This window comes from Stigmatopora nigra, chromosome 16 (assembly GCF_051989575.1).
Source record: "Stigmatopora nigra isolate UIUO_SnigA chromosome 16, RoL_Snig_1.1, whole genome shotgun sequence".
In the NCBI taxonomy this organism is placed as follows: Eukaryota; Metazoa; Chordata; class Actinopteri; order Syngnathiformes; family Syngnathidae; genus Stigmatopora; species Stigmatopora nigra.
Window position 1 is genome coordinate 10,498,465 of NC_135523.1, and position 24,821 is coordinate 10,523,285.

At 40.8% G+C, this 24,821-nt stretch overlaps 1 protein-coding gene and 1 long non-coding RNA gene across 3 annotated transcripts in view; one reads left to right on the plus strand and one right to left on the minus strand.

Annotated features, from left to right (window-relative positions):
* bmp6 (bone morphogenetic protein 6) overlaps window positions 1–23,297 on the minus strand; it is a 42,143-nt gene extending 18,846 nt beyond the window's left edge. Inside the window, exons 1-2 of one of the 2 annotated variants that reach the window (XM_077735550.1) lie at window positions 22,656–23,297; window positions 920–1,112 (exon numbers count right to left, since the gene is read on the minus strand). In XM_077735550.1, the coding sequence (XP_077591676.1) occupies window positions 920–1,112; window positions 22,656–23,055 (593 nt within the window). In that variant the 5' untranslated portion in view covers window positions 23,056–23,297. Of the gene's footprint in view, window positions 1–919; window positions 1,116–22,655 lie in introns of both variants that reach the window. The other variant, XM_077735549.1, reaches the window with a different exon arrangement.
* LOC144209319 (uncharacterized) lies at window positions 10,645–21,235 on the plus strand. The gene is made up of 3 exons (XR_013329083.1): window positions 10,645–10,849; window positions 11,009–11,213; window positions 20,496–21,235. It is a non-coding gene; the product is annotated as an uncharacterized LOC144209319 (long non-coding RNA).
* Window positions 23,298–24,821: the final 1,524 nt, after the last annotated feature.

Here is a 24,821-nt window from a genome sequence, read left to right on the forward strand (position 1 = left end):
GTCTGGCGGGTCAGGGGAGTTGGGAAGGAATTGAATCTGTTAAAGAACAGATTCAGCTCATTGGCCCACTCCCTGTCTATGGATTTTGGGTCTCTTTCACTGTTATCTCCATGGCCCGAAATGGTCCTCAAGCTAAAAAAAAAAGCTGTGTTTCCAATAGGCAGATTGCGGTGCCACAGTACAGACGAGACATCCAACATGAAATAACTCAGTTTTAAATGGATTTCTTCATATCGGCCAGTCAAATATAAAAAAAACTGCCGACACGATTTACGTCAAAATGCCAAATATCGGAACTGATATCTGTCATGACATGCATGAGATAATTGTCGTGTCGCAATGAAAGTGTGACTGCAAATCAACCAAATATGGCTTTTATCCGAATATAATGTGGAAACAAAGACACTATTTAAAAATAAGTCTACAGGGAGAGTGACTGAACAGATGACACAATTACACTGGTTTATTAAAATGTTATCTTGTCGTTCACTCGGTAAAAAGAATCCGTGAGTTTACTATTTTTCATTTCTTGGTCAAAATAACATTTTTAATCATACCAACCAAGAATGAATAATCCTAAAAAATGGGGAAAAAACTCTAAAATAATACAGTACAATACATGCCTTAAAGTTGTCTGAAAATATCTGGGAAAACAAAAGATTTTACCTCTAGGCTGGAGATTAAAAAGAACCCATTTTAGGGTAAACAAGAAAAGAAGCAGCTCCCTATAAACATAGAAACCTATTGACAGCACGGACGAATAGACGATCGCCAGTATCTTAAAATGGATATCTTAATCTCCATCTGGATCCCTTTGAGCCCGAGAAGGGTTCTGGAACAGACAGTAAGTGCCTGTGCCTAATTCTCAATAAAAACCTACAGCATGTTTACTCAAAACGTTTTGTGCACAGTGCTCTACCTGTCTGAATGTCCCTTGACAACTTGGTAGACTCTGAGTAGGAAGGTGTCGTTGTGGTAGGCTCGGTTTACACACTCTTTGTAGAGGCGGAATTCAGCGGCGGTGACGGCGTTGCCCTTAGGGATTTGTGACAGGTTGAATATATACCTTTTGTGGTGCTGCCTTTGCAGAGAGAGTTTCTGGTCATGATCTACTGCTGGGTGGAGCACAGACAAAGATGGATTTTAATTTAGTTAGTCAACAAAACACATGCAAGTGAACATATAACCCATTTCTAATCCAGCTATCATCATTATTCTTGATGATGACTTGGAACTAAGGTATCCCAACTGAACTGGGTTAACAGACAGCGTACACTGAACGAATTGCTTTTTTTGTAATGTAAGAGGAAGACGTTAGACTCACGTAAGGCGATGAAAAAAAATTGGAAACTCCAGATAAGGCCAAGAATTCAACCTGGGATCTCTTGACCCAAGTAAGTAAAAAGACCACAAATTTAGTGAGGGTTTATAATATTAAGCAGACGGCCAAGAAATACAGATACTGTATTTCCACACCTATTAAATGCGTCGTGTGATAGGGCGCTGTCTCAATTGCGGGTATATTTTCTGTTTTTTGTCGTTACATTGGACGCCTCATCTGATAAGATGCTAGCATGACACTGGGCTAGCGTAAATTATGCTAGCCGCTAGCGTGTCTATTTCATGTTTGCCGATTGCGTATGTTAGGCTTGCCACTAGCGTGTTTTTTTAAGACAGAACGAGCAAAACTGATTGATAATGCTTTATTGAGGTCAAAGGTACACTCTGATACAGTGGTACCTTGAGATACAAGCTTATTGCGTTCCAGGACTGAGCTCATATGTCGATTTTCTCATAACTCAAATGAACGTTTTCCATAGAAATGAACTAAAAACAAATAATTTGTTCTAACTCTATGAAAAAAACAGCAAAAACAGGATTTTGGATTGGAAAAAGATTTGTATTTGTTCTAATTCACCATCTAGCTAGTTTAATATATTTAAAATTAGACGGATTTCACGGAGGGGAGAGAGATGGACAATGGGGGGACTTTTTCCACGGCTTTGTGCTCGTAACATAACATTAAACAAATTTAAATGAATTTTGATTACGATGCAGATACACTCAAAAATAAGTTTAATCTAACCTTACACCAGTGCTTCTCAATTATTTTCTGTTAGGCCCCCCCTAGCAAGAAGAAAACTATTCGCCCCCCCCTCCCCCACTTCCCACCGTGACTATAAATAAAATCATTTTATAAAATTGTTATAAGTACAACATTTTATCATAATTAACATTAAAGAAAATGAAAAAAAGAAAGAAATATAGTCAAACTTACAAAGAATGACTTTATTAAATCTTGTTTTAAGTCTGCAACAGAAAAGATTTTAAGTGCATCAATGCCTGAAATAAAAAATAAATGAGAGCGCCACTGCCAGCTACTGTAGTGGATGCGCGATTACACTTTATACTAGTACGGCTAAATAAAATCCTGTTCCCCAGGGTTACACGCGCCCCCCCAGGTATCGCACCACGCCCCCCCAGGGGGGTGCGCCCCTCTATTTGAGAAGCACTGCCTTACACTAAATTTACTTCTAATTTAGTTTAAAATTTTGATACCTTTCTTCTCCCGGGTTGACTTTATTTGCCCCGCCTCCACCCTGACTTTCAGATGCAGCTGAAAGGAGCTTATCAAGCGTTGTTCGCTTTTCTATTCCCTTCAAAATATTTTCTAAATAATGCACACAAATGTCCTCACAATAGGATAACGCACGACTACTTGCCAACGAGAAGTAGTATATACGCCATTCGCAATGACTAACGGGAAAAAAAAAACACTGAAAAAATGCACTGCTGTGCCCAGTGGTCGCAGAGACATTAGACGAGGGAGTTGCAACCTCCAGTTTGTGGAGTAGCACCACCTATTTCGTTATACGCACCTGTGTATGATGACAATAAAGGCTTTTGATTTGATTTGACATTAAAGTTAGTTGCGGGGCGATAGACAGTGCCCATGATGTTCTGACCAGCCTCTCGTGTCCGCTGTCTGCTCGTTAATCAAAATGTGTCTTAATCTCAAGATAAATATTTGCTCAAAAATGTCACTCATATCTCAAATTGCTCGTATGTCGGGGCACTCGTATGTCGAGGTACCACTGTATAAAAAGTTTGGTGTTTAACATGCACTCTCAGTCAGAGTTGTGTATTCAGGGAACTTGATTCCAGCTTTGGCGAAAGTTCAAACAGTGCTGGCCGACACTTGAGCCCAGTCATCCACCATCCATTGTAACTCGCAACATGCATCACTCCTAAGCCTTTGATTCGCCTCGCTGTTATTATATCGACATCTGCAATCCGTTCAAAATTGTGCCCGAACTACAATTTTGGCCATCCGTTAGCAATACGTTAGCAAAGCTGTTGAATTGTATTCGATCCATGGCTTCAGTCCTTTTTCCAAGCCTTCACACCCGCATTGTGTTGTCATTCACGGCAGGCATTTCCTCTTTATACCTCTGATAGGCTGTTTCTTTAAGAATTTAGTGTTTTTGAGGGTTAAAAGCGCTGCAAGCACACAGAAGTCAAATGCCTTGCCACTCTCCTGGTATGATTTGAATGGATTTACCGTACTGCTTGGAATGCGCTGGGAGGCTATTTTTAGGGTGAACGTTCGCTAGGGCTGATCCAATTAGTAGCGTGCTGCCAAGAAATAAATCCAGTCACTCAAGCGGTCAGAGCCGTACAAAAATTGAACTTAGTGCAGACAAAATGCACCGACAGTTTGGGCGCATTGACCATTTTAGAGAAAAGTTTAGACTTTCAAGTGTGCCTTATAGGTGTGAAAATATGGTGTTTTGTGTCTCCCCATCCTAGATACTCACTGTTCTTCCTGTTCTTTAATGTTGTTTGGACAATGCATTCAATAATAGTTTAAACTGCTAATTGTGGCCGGTGGCTACTACCCCGCTCGGGCAGGCTCTTGCGGCTACCAAGACTGTGCTGTTCTGCACTGTCATACACGGTGGTGACTACCCCGCTTGGGTCTGCTCTCGCTTACTCTTACAGTGCACCAATGGCATCATAGAGAACTAGATCCCTTCTAGCCAAAGGGATGTCAGTGTAGTGTTGGGAGATGACTCTATCACGAAAATTTCAAGATGAAATAAAGGATTCTACTAGAGTACGTTTAAATTTCTGCGATTTCACATTTTGTAACTTGGAATTTCTTCCGTATCTAGAGAAAAATTTTTCCTATTGAGGCTTTTCGTAACCTGAATATTTCTTATATTGAGATTTTCATAAGGTACCACTTTACATCATATTTTCACAAAGTTTACTTTTACTTTACTTTACATCATATTTTCACAAAGTTATCAGCGTTTTTTTTCAACGATCGATTAATTGTTGATTTGTAGAGCATTTCTGTCAACTGGAAAAGAAAAACCCCAAAACTTTAGCATGCTTTTAAGTACAAAATACAATAACAGACACCACCAGCCACATTGATGAATGGATAAAAAGAACTGCAATAAAGGAAGTGTAAAGACCAAATATTAACACCGAAAGAACTTGACCAATCTTACAAAATGTACACACAAAAATGTGCAACCTAATTGATTGTGCAGATCATTCAGGACGAGACAACCACCCACACAGACACGCACACAGGGGTTGTTTTCCCTGAATGCACTGAGGCTCAGCATGCAGCACTTTTTTCACCGCAGACTGGAAGTTCAGACCGACTCTCGACCAAAGACAGATTTATGCAACACAATGAGCTATTTTTACATGCAGCATAAGTTGAGTTCTTCGTTCATAATTGTTATGTACGCATCAAACGATGCATGGAAGACGCCACTATCCACACAATTGTTTGGATTTGTAAATGCAGTTTCCCTCCAAAAAGAAATGTCTGGCATACGCAAGTGTATAATTAAATACTTTTTAAGTCATTTGGGACCAAACGGTAGCACACAAATTTGCTTTCACTGCAGACGTCATCACACATACTTAAGAATTTAAAGCCAGTAAGTCTCGGTTAGAGTATGAATCGGGAGCTGACTTTTACTCCCGTTCCTTCCCGCTCTCAGGAAAAAAAATACAATTTCATCCATCCCTTGAGGCAAAATTAAATCCCAATCTCAGTAATTTTTGTCAAAAACAATATTAAAATATTTTTTTAAAAATTGGATAATTTTAAACTGCAATTACACCACCCGTCAACCACATAGGACGAGAAAGGGGAAACGTGTTTCTAGATGTTAGCAATGGGGGCTAACATAGAGCATGGACGCAATAGGACAATAACACAGCCAAAATGTGCGATTATGAGATGGAGGACAACACAGATCCGATCCACTAAAAGATCCAAGTGAATTCTCCCTGGCGTTTTCTTACTTTTTTTCCCCTTGTACCTGTAAAGATCAGCCTCATTGAAAATGTCTTTAACCTACTGTCCTCATTTGAGGACAGCCTGTAAGATTTTTCTTACTTGATATCAAGGTGTTTCTCTATTCTATGTAAATGAACACATTGCAAAAATAAAAAACGTATTACTTTTTGTGAGGCAAAAAATTGTCTGCTTGCCAAAGGTGATGATGGCTTCAGTTGGATATTTTATTTATTTCATATTGCACAGCAACTTTTGCTTTGAAGGCAAATTTATAAAAATAAAGACACCTATCAAAATGTATCCAGGTTTTATTCATTACTTGTCAAAGTGTAAGAAGGGAGATGTCTTATTACAACAAAAATACTTTTTAAATGACCATATTATATATTCTTTTTACTTATAAAGTAAGGTTGTGTATGTATGTATGTATGTATGTATGTATGTATATATGTGTCCTAGTTTACCTTCAAACTGCACAGGGACTAAAGCTGGAAATTAGCCCTCGGCTACAAGCATAAATATATGTTAATTAATGAACATGAGTATTTCCATTAATATGTGCTCTCCCTTATTAAATAAATCAAACTAAACTTTTGTAATTCAATAAAGAGGAAAGTAATTCATTTATTAACAGAAGTTTGACGTTTTAAATTTGAAAGAAAAAAATGTGTGACAGTTATCGTGATGATTATCGATATCGACTGATAATTTTTATTGTGATAACAATTTTTTTCATGTTGCCTAGATTCTAATTATTTTGTTTTTCTTTTTAATTTTCTGTAATCTTATTGGCACGAGGGTACTGTCAAGCCAATTACAAGGCACAAGGAGACGGATGCACACACTCATACTTAGGGATAATTTTGAGTGTTCAACCAGCCTGCTCTGCATGTTTTTGGGATGTGGGAGAAAAACGGAATACCTGGAGAAAACCCACACAACATACAGGAATGTCCCATCCTGGTATTGAACCCTCGGTACAGTTTTTATGCAGTTTTAAAATCAAATTGAGATCGCGTTTTTTTGAGAATACTCAATGCAGAGCCACCACAGTACTTAAATAGAGACGTGCATTTTTTACATGCTACTTGTAAAGTAGTGGCACTGTTATCACGTTCCACTCTCATGAAATTTCTCCAATTGGTCATCATTGCACTATTTCATGTATTGCTCTCTATTTATTCTTCCTCATCCTCTATTTGCGATGTTGTTTAGTTAGTTTCATGTTTGTTACTGAGAACATGCTTCTCAATCTGAACAGCTCAAATCAGTGTTGACTGTACATTACATAATTTCTCTACGTGAGTGGTTCTTAACCTTGTTGGAGCTACCGATCCCCACCAGTTTTGAATGCACATTCACCGAACCCCACCAGTTTCATATGCGTATTCATCAAACCCTAAGTTAGTGTAAAATAAAATGATTTTTTTAAAATTCCTGACAGCACTAAATGACTGGGCAATGTCACGTGATCATCTGCTGCCAGTGATGGTCAAGCAGGGCATGTTATCGTGAATAGACATGATGAGTCAATCTGTCTTCACCGAACTCCTGAGACCGACTCACCGAACCCCTGAGGTTCGATCGAAGCCAGGTTAAGAACGACTGCTCTGCGTGATGCAAGGCACAGTGTGGCAACGACCAATCGAAATGCAAAGCGGTTAAAATAATAGAGCACACTGAGGAGATAGGAAAAAATGCAAATAAGGATGACAACAGCAAAAGTGGGACAGGGCGTAAGATGTGCCCCTTTTATGAATTCCTTGTTTGCTTGTTTAGAACCAAAAGACAGTTGTTGCGCTATAAAAAAATCTCTTTTGAAAAATGGGTTAGATGAGAAAGGAAAATTTCAGTTACACACGTAGCACAGAAAAATGTGTATACAATTACTATGTACAGGTATACAGAAGCAGGAGTATGCCTTTTAGGAAAAAGTAAGGAAAACTGACGGTCAAAGGAAAGAATGACGAATTTGACCTATTTTGAGAAATGTTTGAATGTTAATTTTCCAAAACATTGTAAATGAAAGCGAAAATATGCCGAAAACAAAAATAGCGGTGATGTGGCGTAGTTCAGGCATACTCATTGATAATCCTTTCAAATGCTCAAAACTTGAGTTTACACACTTAGAGAAGGCAAAGAAACTCAAACACTGGTGTATTAGGATTCGACAGTCGTTCTGGCCACCATAAAAAAATCCAACCCTCTACGATTCATGGTTTGGACAAACGTAGCGTGAGAATGTCAACGTAAAACATCCACCCATCCATAAATCACGGTTTATCTATTCTGTAATTCTTATAAAGCATGGTTTATGGATGGGTGTGTGGGTGGCCGGGTGTGTGTGCATCTGAAGACTCGCTGGTGGATTTTTTTTCCGAAAATGACGTGTACAGCCGTCCCACCTTACAACAAAGCACAGGACAATTGTGTCTTGCCGAGTCTTCCTGTCATGACAGGAAAAAGTGTTTCGGGGAGCAACTGTAAACTCGCTGGCTAAAATTGGCATGGAAAGGCATTCTATCTTATGACCAAAGCGGTCGGGTGCGTCAACAGTTGGGCGGTAGCCAAAGAAGAAATTCTTGGTAGTCCAATCCCCGGCAACAGAATCTGGCACTTGCGACGTGGAATACCATCTCTCTGTTTGGGAAAGAGCCTGAGCTGGTGCGTGAGGTTGACAAGTTCTGGCTCGATATAGTCGGGCTCAGCTCTATGCACATCTTGGGCTCACGTTGAGAGGTGCCAAGCGGGAGTAGGCATATTTGTTGCCCCCCGGCTCTGTGCGTGTATGTTGGGGTTTACCTCGGTGGGCGAGAGGGTAGCATCGCTCAGTCTTCGAGTGAGGGGGTGGGACCTAGCTGTTGTTTGAGCAAACAGCAGTTCAGAGTACCCATTGTGATACGCCACACTCACAGTCCGCGCCACAACCAATGAGAGTTGTTATGTCTGTTCTCTCATGCCCACTGCTGTACCCCAACCACAGATATGGGCCAACCTCCAGAACAAAGAACTCTCCAACCACACCTACAACTGTATCCTGGGTAATCCGAAAGAATCCTGTCCAGCAAAGTTACGGTCCGCGGTGACATTAGCAGTTACGGTCAATCCTGCAATGTCTGCCCGGTGCAACAATTGGACATACATCAAATTCAGTGGACAAGATCCCAAGACCCCTTTAGAGGAAGTTTACGTCACCGTGCACCGAGATCAGACAAGTCTCTTCCCAATCATCGACAGTACTGGACCAAGTATGGTGGCTCTGCGGATGGCGAGTGTATATGATCATCCCTGCCAATTCAACTGGCCTCTGTGTCCCTACATCTGTCTCCGACCACACACGTCCTTACAACAGAGTCAATCCCCACAGTCAGCGCCAACCCTTGTCAACGCCGGAGCCTCAACTTTCTCCCCCATGATCCAGTGTGGGGCTCAGATGTCCCCCTCGATAGCTCTGTTTCCCTGGGTAGAAACAGCAAAGAACACCCTATTTCTGGAAACCATCGACTACAGATTCCAGGCCTATGTGACGCATCAATCCGACTACAACAAGGCCGAGTTGCCCAAATAACCGCCATGACCCAAATGATTATCCAGAACCGCCTTGTTCTTGACGAAATAACCGCCCAGCAGGGAGGTGTGTGTGCCATGGTATGAGACTCATGTTGCACCTTCATCCCTGCCAATGCATCGTACTCAGTCCATGATGCCATACAAACCATAAAGAACATACAGGATGCTATGACCAAAGATCCGGTTCCACAAAGAGGATGGCTTGACTGGTTTCTCTCAGGCTCATGGACACAGACTCTTTTGAATGCCCTAGTACCATTTGTAACTGTTATTGCTCTCGTGCTTGTTATCCTAACCTGTTGTTTACCCTGCTTCTCAGCTTTGATCAAACGTACCATTAATGCCACAGTCGAATGTACCATGATTGTTGAAACCCAGCTAATGCTAACTCGTATACACATGCAACAATCCGTATCCCAATCTGACCCTGATGTTGCACTACTGTCTAACACTGATTAATATGTCTTTCCTATTCTGAGACACCAGACCATGGGGCGATCGTCCCGAGCGAGAGCTCTTGGAAGCAATTTTCCCTCAGCAGCGTGAAGGTTTTTCGCCCACTTCAGGTCGGTCTAAACTCCAGTTTGAAGTAATTTGTGAAGAATTTCATTCAAAAGTAGCGCCGCTGACTAACGAAATTCCGATGTTTTTTATACTCTCAACAGGGGGAAATTGCTGGATAGACTTACCTAACAGGTTTGATAATTGTTGTGTCGAATCATGTCGAGCCAGGTGGCCAAACTGGTTTTACAATTGTTTGTTAAGATCGTGGAATGCAAGATAGGCTAACTAGCTTGCCTTGCAATTGTCTGCTCGCTTCGCAAAATTTAAGACGGGGTAACTAGCTGGCCTTGCAATTGTTTGCTTGTATTGTGCGATTTCCAAACTCGCTTAGTAATTGTTTGTTTGAATCGCACGATGTAAGATGGCCTGCAGCATTTTGTGTGAGCTATAAAAAATATCGTGTTTGTATACAACTTAGCCCTGCAAATGTCTAACTATATAATCTTAAAGTTTGTTTACATAAACTTTGTCCTACATCGCTGTCTTAGAAATATTACCCTGTTTTCCTATATAAACACGGACCCACTGTACATTCAGAAAGAGTTGCAGGAACATCGTGCTGAATAAGACTCCACTGTTAGAGCTCTCACTCTCCACTTTGCAGTCCGATAATAAACCTATTTCCTATTTAAATTGATCTCACTTTTTCTTAACCTGCTCCTGAAGTTGTATTTTCAGATCTATCACCCACCCTTTTTGAAGTCCTTCAAGGGGGTGCTGGAGAGTGCCCCTACGGGGCACTCCCTTGTTCTGCTGGGGGACTTCAATGCTCTCATGGGCAATGACAGTGAGACCTGGACAGGAGTGATTGGGAAGAACGGCCGCCCTGATCGAAACCTGAGCTGTGTTCTATTGATGGATTTCTACGCTCGTCATGGATTGACAATAATGAACACCATATTTAAGCATAAGGGTGTCCATATGTGCACTTGGCACCAGGACACCATAGGCCGCAGTTTGATGACTGACTTTGTGGTCGTGTCATCGGACCTGCAACCACATGTCTTGGACACTCGGGTAATGAGAGGGTCAGAACTGTCAAGCTGTCACCAACTGGTGGTGTGTTGGCTCTGATGGCGGGGGCAGATGCCGGTGTGTCCCGGGAGGGCCAAACGTTTTGTGAGGTTCTGCTGGGAAGGCCTGTAAGAGTCCCCTGTCAAAAGGCGTTTAATTTCCCAGCTTCCACAGAGCTTCTCTCATGTCTTGGAAGAGGCAGGGGACATTGAGTCCGAGTAAACTATGTTTCGCTCTTCTATTGCTGAGGGGACAGACCGGAGTTGCGGCTCCTGTCCCATTCCTGACAGGGGAGACAACTGCATGTTGGAAGAGCGCCTACATTATCAATCTCCACCTAACTCAGCATCTTCTTGGAAGCAAAAACACAAGGTATGTGTTAGGTTTATCATTATTATATATTTGCTTGTAATATAATCATTATATATGTGCTTGCAATGAAGAACGCTTTGCTTATTAGGAGTGTTAGGTTCATCATTATTATAAAGGTGACATTAATACAATGGAGTTTTCATACATCTCTTTCAACAGAAATGCTCGCCCCAAAGTTAACCAAAACACATTTGGAGGTCACTTGTCCTTCACACCTGGACTTCTCGAGACTATGGTTCAACAACACGCTCTTGGGAACTGTGGACTTGTTTTGGGAAACGTGGCTCCTCAAGATGGTCCGCAACAACACTCTCTCGGGAAGATTCGACAGACCGACAATACTTTTGAGAACTGAGACAAATTGGTATGAAACACTAAGTAATGTTTAGACTTCTGTTATGCATGTTACTTAACACTGATGAATATATTAGCAAAGGAGACACCCGGGTCTTTACAATCATCTGACCGGAGGTGCGTGTGGATAGATTCTCTTCTTGCAAGAATAAATAGATATGATCTCAGATGCCTCCATCATTGAAAGTTGAACTTGGGAGTACTTATTGGCGAATCTATCAGTATGATTTAAAAAAAAACTATTATTGTATGCAAATTCTGAGTTAAAATTGTTTTCTTAATGGTGGCACCTTGACAAAAATCTAGTCTATCATTTGTAAAAGCAGTATAAACAAATCTGCTATGGCAAGGTATAACTAACCTTATGTGTGTGTGTGTGTGTGTGTGTGTGTGTGTGTGTGTGTGTGTGTGTGTGTGTGTGTGTGTGTGTGTGTGTATGCATATCCGGACTATGCCGGAGTGCTGCCTGATTTGGAGGAGGAAACTGGTGTCAGGGCGAGGAGATCGATTTCTCCCATGGGATCTGATAAATAAGGAAAATATATATTTGAAAAGGGGAAGAGCAGCTGTTTCCAAAGATTTCCAAGTATTGATGGATTTGCATTCCATTACCACGTGGTAGAGGAGCTATTTTCTGTCTCTATGAACACCTAATTTTCTTCCCATTTCAAGCCCTCTCCTCACGTGGAACATCACCCATTGGTGTTACAGACAGAGGAGTGATGACTCTGTAACACCAAACAAAATATCCCCACCACCCACCACTCAATCTGCCCTAGAGAGCTGAGCCCCATCTCCAGCTTTCAGCATTTTGTACACAGATTAACTGATAAATTACTCAATTATTTTCCCCTTCTTTCAAATATTAAAGAAATACTCTGCTACAAAAAGTACATGTTAAAATGTAACAGATCCAGTAACTAATAATGCTTTGCCAAACATTTTTCAAAAAGAACACCCCTCGTGGTCTCTGTCACCTTCTTTCAGTGTGGTACCAGTCCATGAATCATTTGTTACTGAGCTCCACAGAAAAAAATTATATTGTATCGTAACATTGGCATTTGACTCAAAGCTCTCTTGATTTTTGTCATGGTCAGGTTATATAGTATTTTAAAAAAAAAAACAACTACAATCATTTCTGCTAAAAAACCTTGTTTTAAACATACATCTTCACAAAATGGTAAGCAAACTGTGGAGCCAAAATACAAACTTTGGATGTCAAATAACTAACAGAATACAAGGTGTCCTACCTCAAATACAGGTTATTCAGAAAAGGGACATTCTCTTGCATCAAGTTATTGCATTTGAGGTGACAAATTAAAAGGAAAGTGCTGAAGTACTGTATGATCTACTTTTTATTTTTGTTATCCTTTAGAAAAAAAGCTGCAGCTAAATAAAGTAAGGTTGAACATGGGCTCTTTCAGCTCACCAAGAACATTGAGCACATTAGGAGAGGATTGAAGTCAGCATTCTTAACAAATGAATCCAAGTTGATTAGAGTCCTACCAGAAAAAACACAATTGATTCAGAATTAAGGTGAGTTATGTGTATTGAATGCTTTTATTGTCATTATATACATGAATGAGATGTAATGCTTCACCATAAAGAGCCACCCCAAAAAATCAACAAATAACAATAATGAATAATGAATCAATAAATAAGTAGTCAACATAAAAAGTAGTCAACATAATAAGTAGTCAACATAATAAGTAGTCCACATAATAAGTAGTCAACATAGTAAGTAGTCAACATAATAAGTAGTCAACATAATAAGTAGTCAACATAATAAGTAGTCAACATAATAAGTAGTCAACATAATAAGTAGTCAACATAATAAGTAGTCAACATAATAAGTAGTCAACATAATAAGTAGTCAACATAATAAGTAGTCAACATAATAAGTAGTCAGCATAATAAGTAGTCAACATAATAAGTAGTCAACATAATAAAGAGTCAACATAATAAAGAGTCAACATAATAAGTAGTCAACATAATAAGTAGTCAACATAATAAGTAGTCAACATGATAAGTAGTCAGCATAATAAGTAGTCAACATAATAAGTAGTCAACATAATAAGTAGTCAACATAATAAGTAGTCAACATAATAAGTAGTCAACATAATAAGTAGTCAACATAATAAGTAGTCAACATAATAAGTAGTCAACATAATTAGTAGTCAACATAATAAGTAGTCAGCATAATAAGTAGTCAACATAGTAGTCAATGACATAAATATGTACCGTATTTTCACAACTATAAGGCACACTAAAAAGTCTTAAATTTTCTCCAAAATAGACAGGGTGCCTTATAATGTGGAGCACCTTGTGTAAGCTCCAAAGCCTAAATGAGATCACTTCTTGGCGACACGCTTCTTATATAGAGAGAAGGCGGACGTGGGTGGAGTCAGACGCTCAAAGCACGCTCCAACCAAGTACCCATATGTAGTGTGGGCATGTGTTTATTGCAAAACAATTTCGGTTTGGTTTCTAAGGCCCCCCGAAAATGAATAATACAAATAGACACGCTTTACAAAACTCAGTTCAAACTTCAAGCGATCAATTATGCAGGGGAACATGGGAATAGAGTAGCCCTGAGAGAATTTTGAATCAACAAATCCATGGAGCAAATGGACAAGGAGCTTCGCCAAGAAAAGATTTGATTTGCGACTCCATGCATGCCCATTCCCAATCTCACAGCAAGTCACGAAAATGAACTCTGAGCTTGCCGTCATTCCCGGAGGCTTAACTGAAGAACTCCAATCGCTGGACATCGGCATCAACAAGGCGTTCAAAGCAAAGTTGCGCGCGGCATGGGAACAATGGATGATAGGTGGCGAACACTTCTTTACGCCACTATTTGCGAATGGATTGTCGCTGCTTGGACTAACATGTCTGCTTACACTGTTGTTCGAGCTTTTGCCAAAGCCGGCATAATTTCTGTCGAGCCACATGCCAATGTGTATGACTCTGACAACGAACAGGGGGAACCTGGCGTTTTTGATGAATCATTTGGACAATTGTTCAATTCGGACACAGAAAATTAGAACTTGGATGAATTTCTGGGTGATTGATCAAATAACGTGAGTACATTGTAAAATGGCTAAATAAAGTACAACCAAACTCAGTTTTGCTTCCGTTGCCTTTTTAAAAACGTGTTTTTAGCGTGTGTCTGTATGTTTAAGCTGCTGTAGTTTTGCCATGCCTGGCGGCGTGTTTTGGTGCGGTGTGCGTCTTTTGTGTGTGTCAAATACAGAAATACTTACTGACACTGCGCCATTAAATGCGGTGCGCCATATAGTCGTGAAAATACCGTAGCTACAAAAAGTGACTAAAGTGGTTAGCAGTCTATGGAGTTTTAGTGCAAGTACGAGATTAAACATTAGTCTTGCAGCCCTCTGCAGACTTTACCTGTCTTCTTCTGTGCCTCTGCTGCGCCTTCTTGATAAGTGCTGTGGTGTTTGCTGCAAACGTGAAGCTAGGCCGCTTGTTCAAAGATCTTGCTCAAAGTTAACGTGGTGGACAAAATCTAACCTTAAATTGTCCTCGACACAGACGTTTTTTACCAAGAAAACTGATGCAAAGTTCAGGTGTGCCTTATACATGAATCCCGGTGAACACAGCCTTCTGCCAGTGAAAAGTCCCCTCCGCAGTAGTTATGGATAATGGGAGACGTAAAACCTGTCTTTGTCCGCCATTTGGAGACAATCTACCTTCTATTTACCAAGCCAGCCCTCTCCAAATGGCCTTCGTCAATTTTATACTGTAATAGGTTGTAAAAATGAAAAAAAAGTTGCTCCAGGGAAACAAGTCCGCCCAGGAAGCGCAATCCTTGCTCAAGAAGATTGGAATGAATTGTTTGGTGAATTTGATAATAATTACGCAGACTTGGAAATAATTGAAAGTTTATGATGATGAATTATACTTTAAGCATTTAAAATGATAAATTCCATTTGAGAATTGTGTTCATATAGGTAGTCGTTTGTTTTCCCAGGTTACCATACCATATGTGGTGCATAGGGACCCTGAGGAGAGGGATTCACTATTGACATCTCGTCAGTTTGGGCCTTCGGGTCGACAGATGTCACTAGCCCTCACTCATTCCCAAATCGCGCATGAGTGGCTCCACGTGCCATGCCCCGGAAACCGCTTCAGCTGGCGGGCAAAACCTCATTGCGCTTATCGGGCAGAAGGAGCCCGCACCCTCTTTAGGGAAATCCTTCTAGGAGATTTGCACTCCAATCAAAGCATGAAGGCTCTGGCAGCAGGGAGCTGGATGATGTCCTTGGCAGATGAGTTCTAGTGTGGACCAATGTCACGGGCATCAAGTCGGCGGACAGAAATGAACTGCAACATAGGGCTGATTACAAGTCAACTGCGGACTGGAGAGGAACGGGCCCCGCCAGTCTTTCATAGCCCCTGTAACACCAGATGAACAATGAACCAAAATAGAACCCCCATACTGGCTCGGTCGTCGCCCAGGCAATTAGTCGCCCGCGACCGAGAGAAATGGAGACAAATGGTTCAAGAATCTTCATCACGCCCCTACGACCCTGGTGGGTTACGGGACCCTGACTGACCGATACCATATGTTGTGAATAAATGTTTTGTCATGGCGACATGTGTTCAGCATTTGCCAGTAACCAGTACTGATGCAATCCTTGGTGTGAGCTGAGAAAAACTAAAATAAAGTATAGCAATTTTAGTCACAAATTATACTCGAATAAATACTGTAGTCAAATTAGATAAGTAGTCAACATGGACAAGGTCACATAAGATAAAAAGTTGGGTAAAAAAAGTGACTAAAGTAGCCTACGTAGTTTAATGCAAGTACAAGTTAAAAAATTAGCCTAGGTTAGGTCCTCAGTGCAGAACTCGAGTTGACGAAGTTATTGCAATTTGTTATTTTATCATGTTAGATTGGTTAATTTACATTTCAAAAACCAAATGCCATTCATTTACAAATGTAATTACACTTTAGTTTATATATCTAAATGTTCAGATATGAACGTGTTTGCGCCTGATTTGAATAAGGCAAAATTACATGCTCTTGAATATGTTGTTATAATCATTTGTTACAGATGTACTGTCCTTATTTTAGGTATAAAAATTTAATTTGGTGTTCAAAAGTTCTTTTTGCATACTATATTCTTGAAAAAGAGGTGGTTGTCTTATATTCGGGTCAGTGCGGTATGTCTTAGATTACTAAAAGGGATTGCATTTCAGATTTGGGTCTTGAAAAAGTGCTGGAGAACTGATGTAAAGAATTGTTGTACTATTAATTTCTAATGAAAATAACTTTTTGTAGACTAAAATTTGCAATTTTACTGTCAACATTCTTACTGCTAAATTTAAATTTGCTATCCATTTTCCCATCCCATCTCTTCCGCCTGGAATTCCTTCCAAATGTCCGGTGTGCCTATGACTGTTTTCCTGTTGATATTGTGTGTGGAAAGCCAAGTGACAAGGTCAGCAGAAAGCTCATAAATTTGTCAGCAGCAGCAGCAAGGTTGAAAATGACCCCACAACAATTTGGGAAGGTCAATAGCTAGAGGCCTTTTCCTCACTGCGCAATGCCACTTATTGTTTCAGCCATGTCCTCTTAGGAAAGACTGGCAGTGTTAGTGTTGGAAACCTGAACGATGCAAGTTTAAAGAACATTTGCATGAGTTTTGTTAATCCAACATGCAGTGGACACAGAATCATAGGATCGCAGGAAGGAATGCACAAACAACGGTGAAATGATTGGGAAACTGTTCCGAGCATTCGATATTTAAAACGTCTCATCGGATGAAAGGAGAGGTTTTATAATTCTCATGTCATCCTGAACCGCTTTATCCTCATTATGGTCATGGGGGTGCTGGGGCCAATCCCAGCTACCGGCGGGGGACACCCTGAATCGGTGGCCAGCTGACCACAGGACACAAGGAGAGGGACAACCATATACACTCACACCAATACCTAGGGGCTATGTAGAGTGTGTCCAATTAGCCTACTAATCATGTTTTTGGAATGTGGGAGGAAACCCACGCAGGAGAATATAAAAACTCCGCAAAGATGGATGTGAACTGGATATGAACCCAGGACCTCAGAGCCCTTGAGGCCGTCTCACTAACCACTCGCACCACCAGGCCGGCCAGTTTTTATTCTTTTTTTTTTTTAATTACAGGCGATAATGTAACAAAATAAGATATACAAGAGTATGATCAAGACAAGAAAACAATTAGAAGGTCAGAATAGGGTGGAAAAATATTCCACCCTAAAAATATAAGTGAGGTCTTTCATACCTTAATCCCTTTTCCTTTCAGTTGTATGAAGGTAAAAAATACAATACCCAGAAGTTCTCAATGTTTTCAAAAGAATTGCAAATCTTGCACGTACAACACATTTACATTGGAAGAGAACATTTGCACTTCTCTCTTCTATAGCATTATGGATCAATGGAAATACATGAATTACTGTCATCCCTCACCACTTCGTGGCTTCCATCTATCTTGGTATTTTTCATTAAGTCCAAATACAAAATGCTCAAACTCACAGGGACCGCCCACTCAACTCAGCGCCGAAGAAGAAGGCTGCGCTGGATAATATAAAAAGGGAGAGGAAGATGACGCCTTCCTTTTGTAGTTTTGTTTGGATTGACTTTCGCATCGCGCACATCACCTCGAGGAGGAAGACGTCTTGCCTATTCCAGTTTTGTTTGGATTGGATTTCGCATCGCGTATATAACCACGTGGAGGATGACTACACCAACCTACACAAGGAACAAAAAATGGAAGTTAGCCCTTGGGTACAATCTTACATAGTTACATATATGTTCTTTAACATGAACATAAATGTGTTCTTAATATGTGCTATCTCTTATTCTAGGGGTGTCAAACTCATTTTTTGTCGCGGACCATGTGGTAGTTTCGATTACATCCGGAGAGACGTTATGTCGTCTAACTAAGCCCCCAAAATGAATCGATTAAAAAATGGAGAGCTTTTCCGTGCTGATCAATACATCATTTTTGGACATTCAAATTAGTACAAATTGTTTGCTATTATTGATTTAAAATGAGGAAACACAAGAAATATTCCCGATACATCTTCATTTGAATTTCCTCATAAAACAGAAAATTGGCACTCATCATGTATTTTCTCGGGCCACACAAAATTATGCGGTGGGCCACCACTTTGACACGTGCCTTATTCAATAAATCAAACTCAAACTCAAAGGTACAATACAATTGAAATATTATTTTGCAATATAGCCATATTTTATTCATCAAAAATAATTTTTGTCTGTACACAAAATCCATCCAACTTTCTTTCCTCCTTCTTTTCTATTCTTAGGTCGCTGGTTCAAATCCGGCTCGAATGACCAAAATGATAGGTTCACCAATAAGTATTCCCAAATTCACCTTTTAACTTGAGCGAACCTTTCTTTTGCAAGAGATGTATTAAAATGCCTTGTATTAGTGTCCTATTTATAATAATGATGAACCTAACATTCCTAATAAGCAAAGCTTTCATATATGTAATGTTTAATAACCAAAATAAGGCAAAGCATTCTTCATTGCAAGCACATTTATAATATTGATTATATTTTTTACAAAGGAAACTATACTATTAAAGTGTTTAGTGGGACGTCGGGCAAAATCCAATGCAACCTGCTATTACTGAAGTGATGGGGGAAGAGATCAAAAAGAAGAAAGCACTTATGGTGGATAAGACGACAGATGCGAGTATTCATCCAAGATGGCGCCGTCACGCGGAATCCAGTGGCAGTAGCTCTGTCCTCCCTTATTTGTTTTTGGTGTTTAACAGCCCTTCTTTTTTTTATTACATCTTAATCTTTCTTATTACATTCCTTTTTACTTTACTTTGTACTTTAAACTTTTTTCTTTAATGTTTTTACAACTTTCTTTTTTTCTGTTAGCCTGGCTTCTTTCTGCTACTTCTTTTTTTGGAACCATTAAGCCATTCCTACGCTGTCACACACATGGGACTAGGTGTTTCAATACGCAGCAGAAGGAGCAACACCTCGGTATCGCCGGAGATTCGGAGCTGGACAAAGGGGCTGGGAGAAGAGGCAACACTTCTGACCAACCATTCCATCCTGGGATAATAAGGAAGTGCTGTTGGTGTTTACCAGCAACGGAGTCGAGGGGCTCTACTCGGCTACTGTTGTCTTCAGCTACAGACGTCTGAGGAATGGAGTCGAGGGGCTCTACTCTGCTACTGTTGTCTTCAGGTCCAGACTACTGAGGAACTATGCGGATAAGCTTGGAAGGTGCTCGGACGTTTGGTCGCTGGTCTTTTGGTCGCTGGTCTTTTGGTTGCCGGTGTTTTTGTTGCCGGTCTTTTGGTCCCTTTTGGTCGCAGGTCTTTTGGTCAACGGTCAAATTGTGACAGAGAATTTACTGTTGAAGCCAGCTCTCAAAATTATATTCATGAGAGAGAACTTTATTTCTAAGAGAGAGATTTCAATTTCTAAGAGAGAGAGGTTTTAATTTGTAAGAGAGAGAGTTTAATATTTAAGAGAGAGAGAGATTAATTTTTAAGAGAGAGAGTTTAATACCGAAGAGAGAGAGCTTAATATCTAAGTACTGTTTAATATCTAAGTACTGTTCAATATCTAAGTACTGTTTAATATCTAAGAACTATTTAATATCGAAGATCTGTTTCATATCTGAATACTGTTTAATATTAAAGTACACTTGACCGGCGACCAAAAGGTACCAAAAGACCAGCGACCAAATGTCCGGTCACGGCTTGAAAGAGTGACTATGCATATTCTCTACCTCAGTCACAGTCTGCAAGAGTTCCCTATCTTGTGGAATACTTCCTGTGTGTGGTTCCAGTTTTTGTCCAACTTTACAACGTCTTTTTGAGTCTGTATCGGTCTTAGCTACCGCAACCAAGATGGCGCCGTTCAAGCGGCAGCCGCCGGCGGCGGTAGCTTCGTCCACTCTTGCTCGTTTTGTGTTTTTGCTGCTCTTATGTCTTAATGATTTGATGATTCCATTTACTTTGATTTGTACTTTGTGCTTTTGCTTTGCTGTTCTGTCAAATCACCCTCTTGCTACTGCCACTATGAAATTTCCCGAATACGGGATGAATTAAGTTATCCATAAAATCCACAACACAGCCTAGCTCGCCCGCATTGCTTTTTGGTGAGTGTGGCTACATTCCTAAATATTATTTTAATTTTACGAGGTCGTTATTGATGATTTTTATGTCTCGCAGCTGTAGCTGCAGTAAAGGTTTCATAGCCATTCATTCATTTTCTGAACTGCTTTATCCCGATTAGGGTCCTGGGGGGTGCTCCTGAAAACCTTGGTTAGACTAAACAATTAGGAGCCAAAACGCCTGGGAGCAGACACAACAAAGAGGAGCCAGAATGTCTTGCAGTGCTGGGAATCTGCCACAGAAGTTCCACAAGGCTTCTCGATGCTTTGATTCTTAGCTGATTTGACTACATACACAACACACATGAACACTTAGATGTCTCACTTGTGTTTTCAACCCTCAACTTAGATTTGAGACGTCAATGTAATCAGGGCCCTCGAATGTAATAAAACAACAGCCCGCTTGCTACCTTCACAATGAAATTTCCCAAATACGGGATGAATAAAGTTAAATCAATCCAATCCAATCCTTGAAAGGGTTGCTGGAGCCTAACCCAGCTGACTTTGGGCGAAAGGTAGACTACATCCTAGACTGGTCGGCAGTCAGCTGTAAGGCACAGAGATACAAACGACCATATGCTCTCGTAATCATACTGCCACCAACAGGAATGGAGCACGCGCCTGCGCACACCGATACACACACCGATGAAGCTCCATATCACGACGCGGCTGTTTTTTGAGTATAATTTATTATTTGTTTTTTTAATGGGCCCTGAATATTTTGAGTGTTTTTAAGAGAGAATAAAAATCTGAGAAACTTGAAACGAGGCAAAGAGCCACAGTAAATACAAAATATTATCAGAAGCAAAGAGCCGCCTGTGACTTGAGAGATGCATGTTCACCACCCTTTCATTACAAGATGAAGTTGTCTTCAAGGGAAAAATAAAGACTTGGGTGTCTCTTCGATGCATTAATTAGTGCTTCTCTTTCTTATGTGTTCCCTTTGATTTGGTTTTACTAGCAGACAAGTCAGGGTCCTATTTTATGTGTACCATTTGTGAAATAAGTGTATGATGTGTTTATTAATTCAGTGATATTAATTTCCTAATTTCTTCATACATTTGGGTGTAACGCCTATTTGTATTCATCCTGAATTTCTTTTTTTTTACCGCTGTATTGTCATACATTAATTGATAAATACACATTGAAATCTTATCATATAGTTGAAAAAAAAACCTCCTTTTCAGCTTTAAGGAAATTTATGGAAGACGCTATGTTTCTCCTCAAGGGTGCTTAGGCAGTGAACAAGAGACAGAGACAGTTGTCACAAGTTCCACGGGGTGTGATTAATTAAAGTGGAAGCTCAGATTCTGAACAACACGGGAGACAGCCACTTCACTGCCTAGCATCGTAACAGTGAACTATATAAATTAGCCATCCCAATGCAAGTTAGACCCTTGAATATCTGAATTTTATAGCAGCCTGTTATCATCATCATCTTGGAGCATCCATACTCTGATCACAAATAATTTTTTGAAAAGTATAAAAATGCCTGCTTAAAGCTATATTCCTACAACCTGAGAATTAATCTCATTGTAACAGCATACTAAAACATCTCTTGACATCAAGCTGTAAATAGAATGCCTCTAAGTGTGGTCTGAGTCCTTGAGTCTGTTTACTTTCTAAAAGCTCTGTTTGGAGCCTCTCAGGATACATTGCAGCTGGTAATGGAATGAAAGGTGCTGTAAGGGCTTGTTACGCTTGTACGTAATTAAAGAGTATTACCAGTGGAGAAAATTTGAAATAAATCTTGTTCGGTTGATGGAGGGCTATGTAAAAGAGGCTTAAATCAATTATTATTGCAGAAAAAGCAGTTTCATTGTAACCTCTACTCATTTTCTGAAGTGCTTTATCCCCATTAGGGTCACAGGGGTGATGGAGCCAATCCCCAGGTGACTCTTGACCAGAGGTGTGGGGACACCCTAAATCGGTGGCCAGGGTACGAGGACACAGAAAACCATGCACACATACCATGGGCAATGTAGAGTGTCCAATCAGCCTACCATGCATGCTTTTGGAATGTGGGAGGAAACCAGAGTGCCCAGAGGAAACCCATGCAGGCCCAGGGAGAAATATGTAAATTCCACAGAGGTGGACGTGACCTGGATTCGAACCTAGGACCCCAGAGCTGTGAGGCTAACGCGTTAACCACTAGTCCCCTTGGGCCGCCAGTTTCATCCTGACAAATGTGGTAAATGACAAATAAATTATTATAAATTGTCTGTAAGTATTCTGGTAATTTTTGAGTGAAGATATTTCCCTTCCAGTAAAAGACGACTTACCCAGGTTAACAAAGCTCATCACCATGTCGGCGTCATTGAGAAAAGCTGATTCCTGATAGGTAGCCAGATCCGGGCTCCGGGTAGTGCGCATTGACATGGGCACCCCGTCAGCTCGGTTTGTGTCCTCGCTGGAGATTGTGTTGTACAGGTCCAACATGAAGAGCGGGGCCGAGTTGTATTTAGCGTGGAAGAGATGCGGCCTGGGTCTGTGCGGCAGACCAAGAATAGATAGGATCTCCTTCTGCATCTCCTTCCTTTCGTGCGTCCTCAGGCTTCGTTGGATGAAGCCAGGGTGCGCTTGGCTGCCCCAGTCCAGTGAGTATTCGCCCCCCTCCGCCGGGGATGTGCAGTAATAGGCGCCCAAGCAAAATCCAACCAAGGCAACCATACACAGTGTCATGATGTTGTCCCACTGTGTTCTAGGGGGGTCCCACTTTCCTGCGTTGTCAGTCACCTCGTCTAAAATAATAATAATTAAAAAAAAGTGGTGACAAAAATTTTATAAGATCGCACTAGTTCTGAAATAAAAAAAAACTGCTGTGCACCTTTAAAGTAAGTCATTCAAAACACTATATCCTCAAGGAAAACCCGAAAAGAGCGCTAGTTAAAGTGTCATTGGGAGTCTCGTTGCAGTCTGACCAGTCTCGGACAAAGTGCACTTTGTGTGTATGGGTGTGTGTGCGTGTGTGTGTGCGCGTGTGTGTGATTACTAGAGTCTCCGTAAGCAGGTCACAACACAAAGTGAAAGCGTGATATGACTCCATTGGATGAGGACATGCCTTGACATTGGACGGGTTTAGTCCTTAAAGTTTCACATGGAGAAAAGAGTGAGTTGTCGGTCTAACAGTTTTTCCAGGTTGCGCTCCACAATAACCACTGGTTGTGTACGGGACTTGAAACCACCCACTATGTAATGACATTAACATTATCTCACCCTAAATGCAGATTGGGAAAATATATCGTATATCATACATGATAGATCGTATTTGTACTGTAAACAAGCACTTACCATATGAAGTAGAAGATAATTCTGTAAATTACAGATGCTCGTATGCCCCCTTCAGGACCCCGAAATGCTTGGGGAGAAGCGAAAGAGAAAGCTCGCCTGCCACCTGGTGGTGCGTCGAGGCACTCGGCCACGCCAAGTGAGAGACAGCTTTTATTAATTTCGGTTATCGCTCGTATAGTGAAAAATGTTTTACATAATTTCATGTCATTTTCTGAACCATTTTATTCTCTAAAGGGTTGCGGGAGCGTGCTGGAGCCTACCCCAGCTGCCTAGCGGCACAAGGCGGGGGACACCCTGATTGGGTGGCCAGCCAATTGCAGGGCACAAGGAGACAAACAACCATTCACGCTCACACTCATACCTAGGGGCAATTTGGAGTGTCCATTCAGCCTACTATGTATGTGTGTAAGACAGTTTGTTGACCTCATCTCTGTAGGCCGACTCATCCCCTCCTGAGGTGAGTCCGACCACAGTGGTGTCATCAGCAAATTTGATGATGGAGTTAGACTGGTTGGTCGGTGTACAGTCGTATGTGTACAGGGAGTACAGAAGAGGACTCAGTACACAGCCTTGAGGGCAGCCAGTGCACAGTGTATTGGAGGAAGATAGGTGGCGACCAAGTCTAACAGTTTGTGGTTGGTGGGTTAAGAAGTTCTTTATCCAGCAGCAGATGGAAGAGGATAGTCCAAGGTGGGAGAATTTGTCAGCCAGAATGTCTGGTATTATAGTGTTAAAACTGAGCTATAGTCAATGATAAGCATCCAAACATGATTCCCATGGCACTTCAGGTGGCTCAGTTTTGTGTGTAGAGCTATGGCGATAGCGTCCTGAGTGGACCCGTTTGCTCTATAAGCAAACTAGTGAAGGATTGTATTTCTGATATGGCGGGCGACCAACTTTTCAAAGCACTTATGATCACATAAGCGTTATTCACTGATAGGTTTATAAATAATTACCAATCACTGCAGGCAGACATTATTTAATTATTGACATTTAATTAAATAGATTGCATCACTGATAATAACCTTATAAGGGTAGATACATCAAAGCGCCAAGACTTCCTCCTGATCTACAAAGTATCTCGAACAGTAATTCGTCGTAAGGCTTTAAACCCATGAATCATAATAATTACAAGGTTATTGATTAATCCAACATAC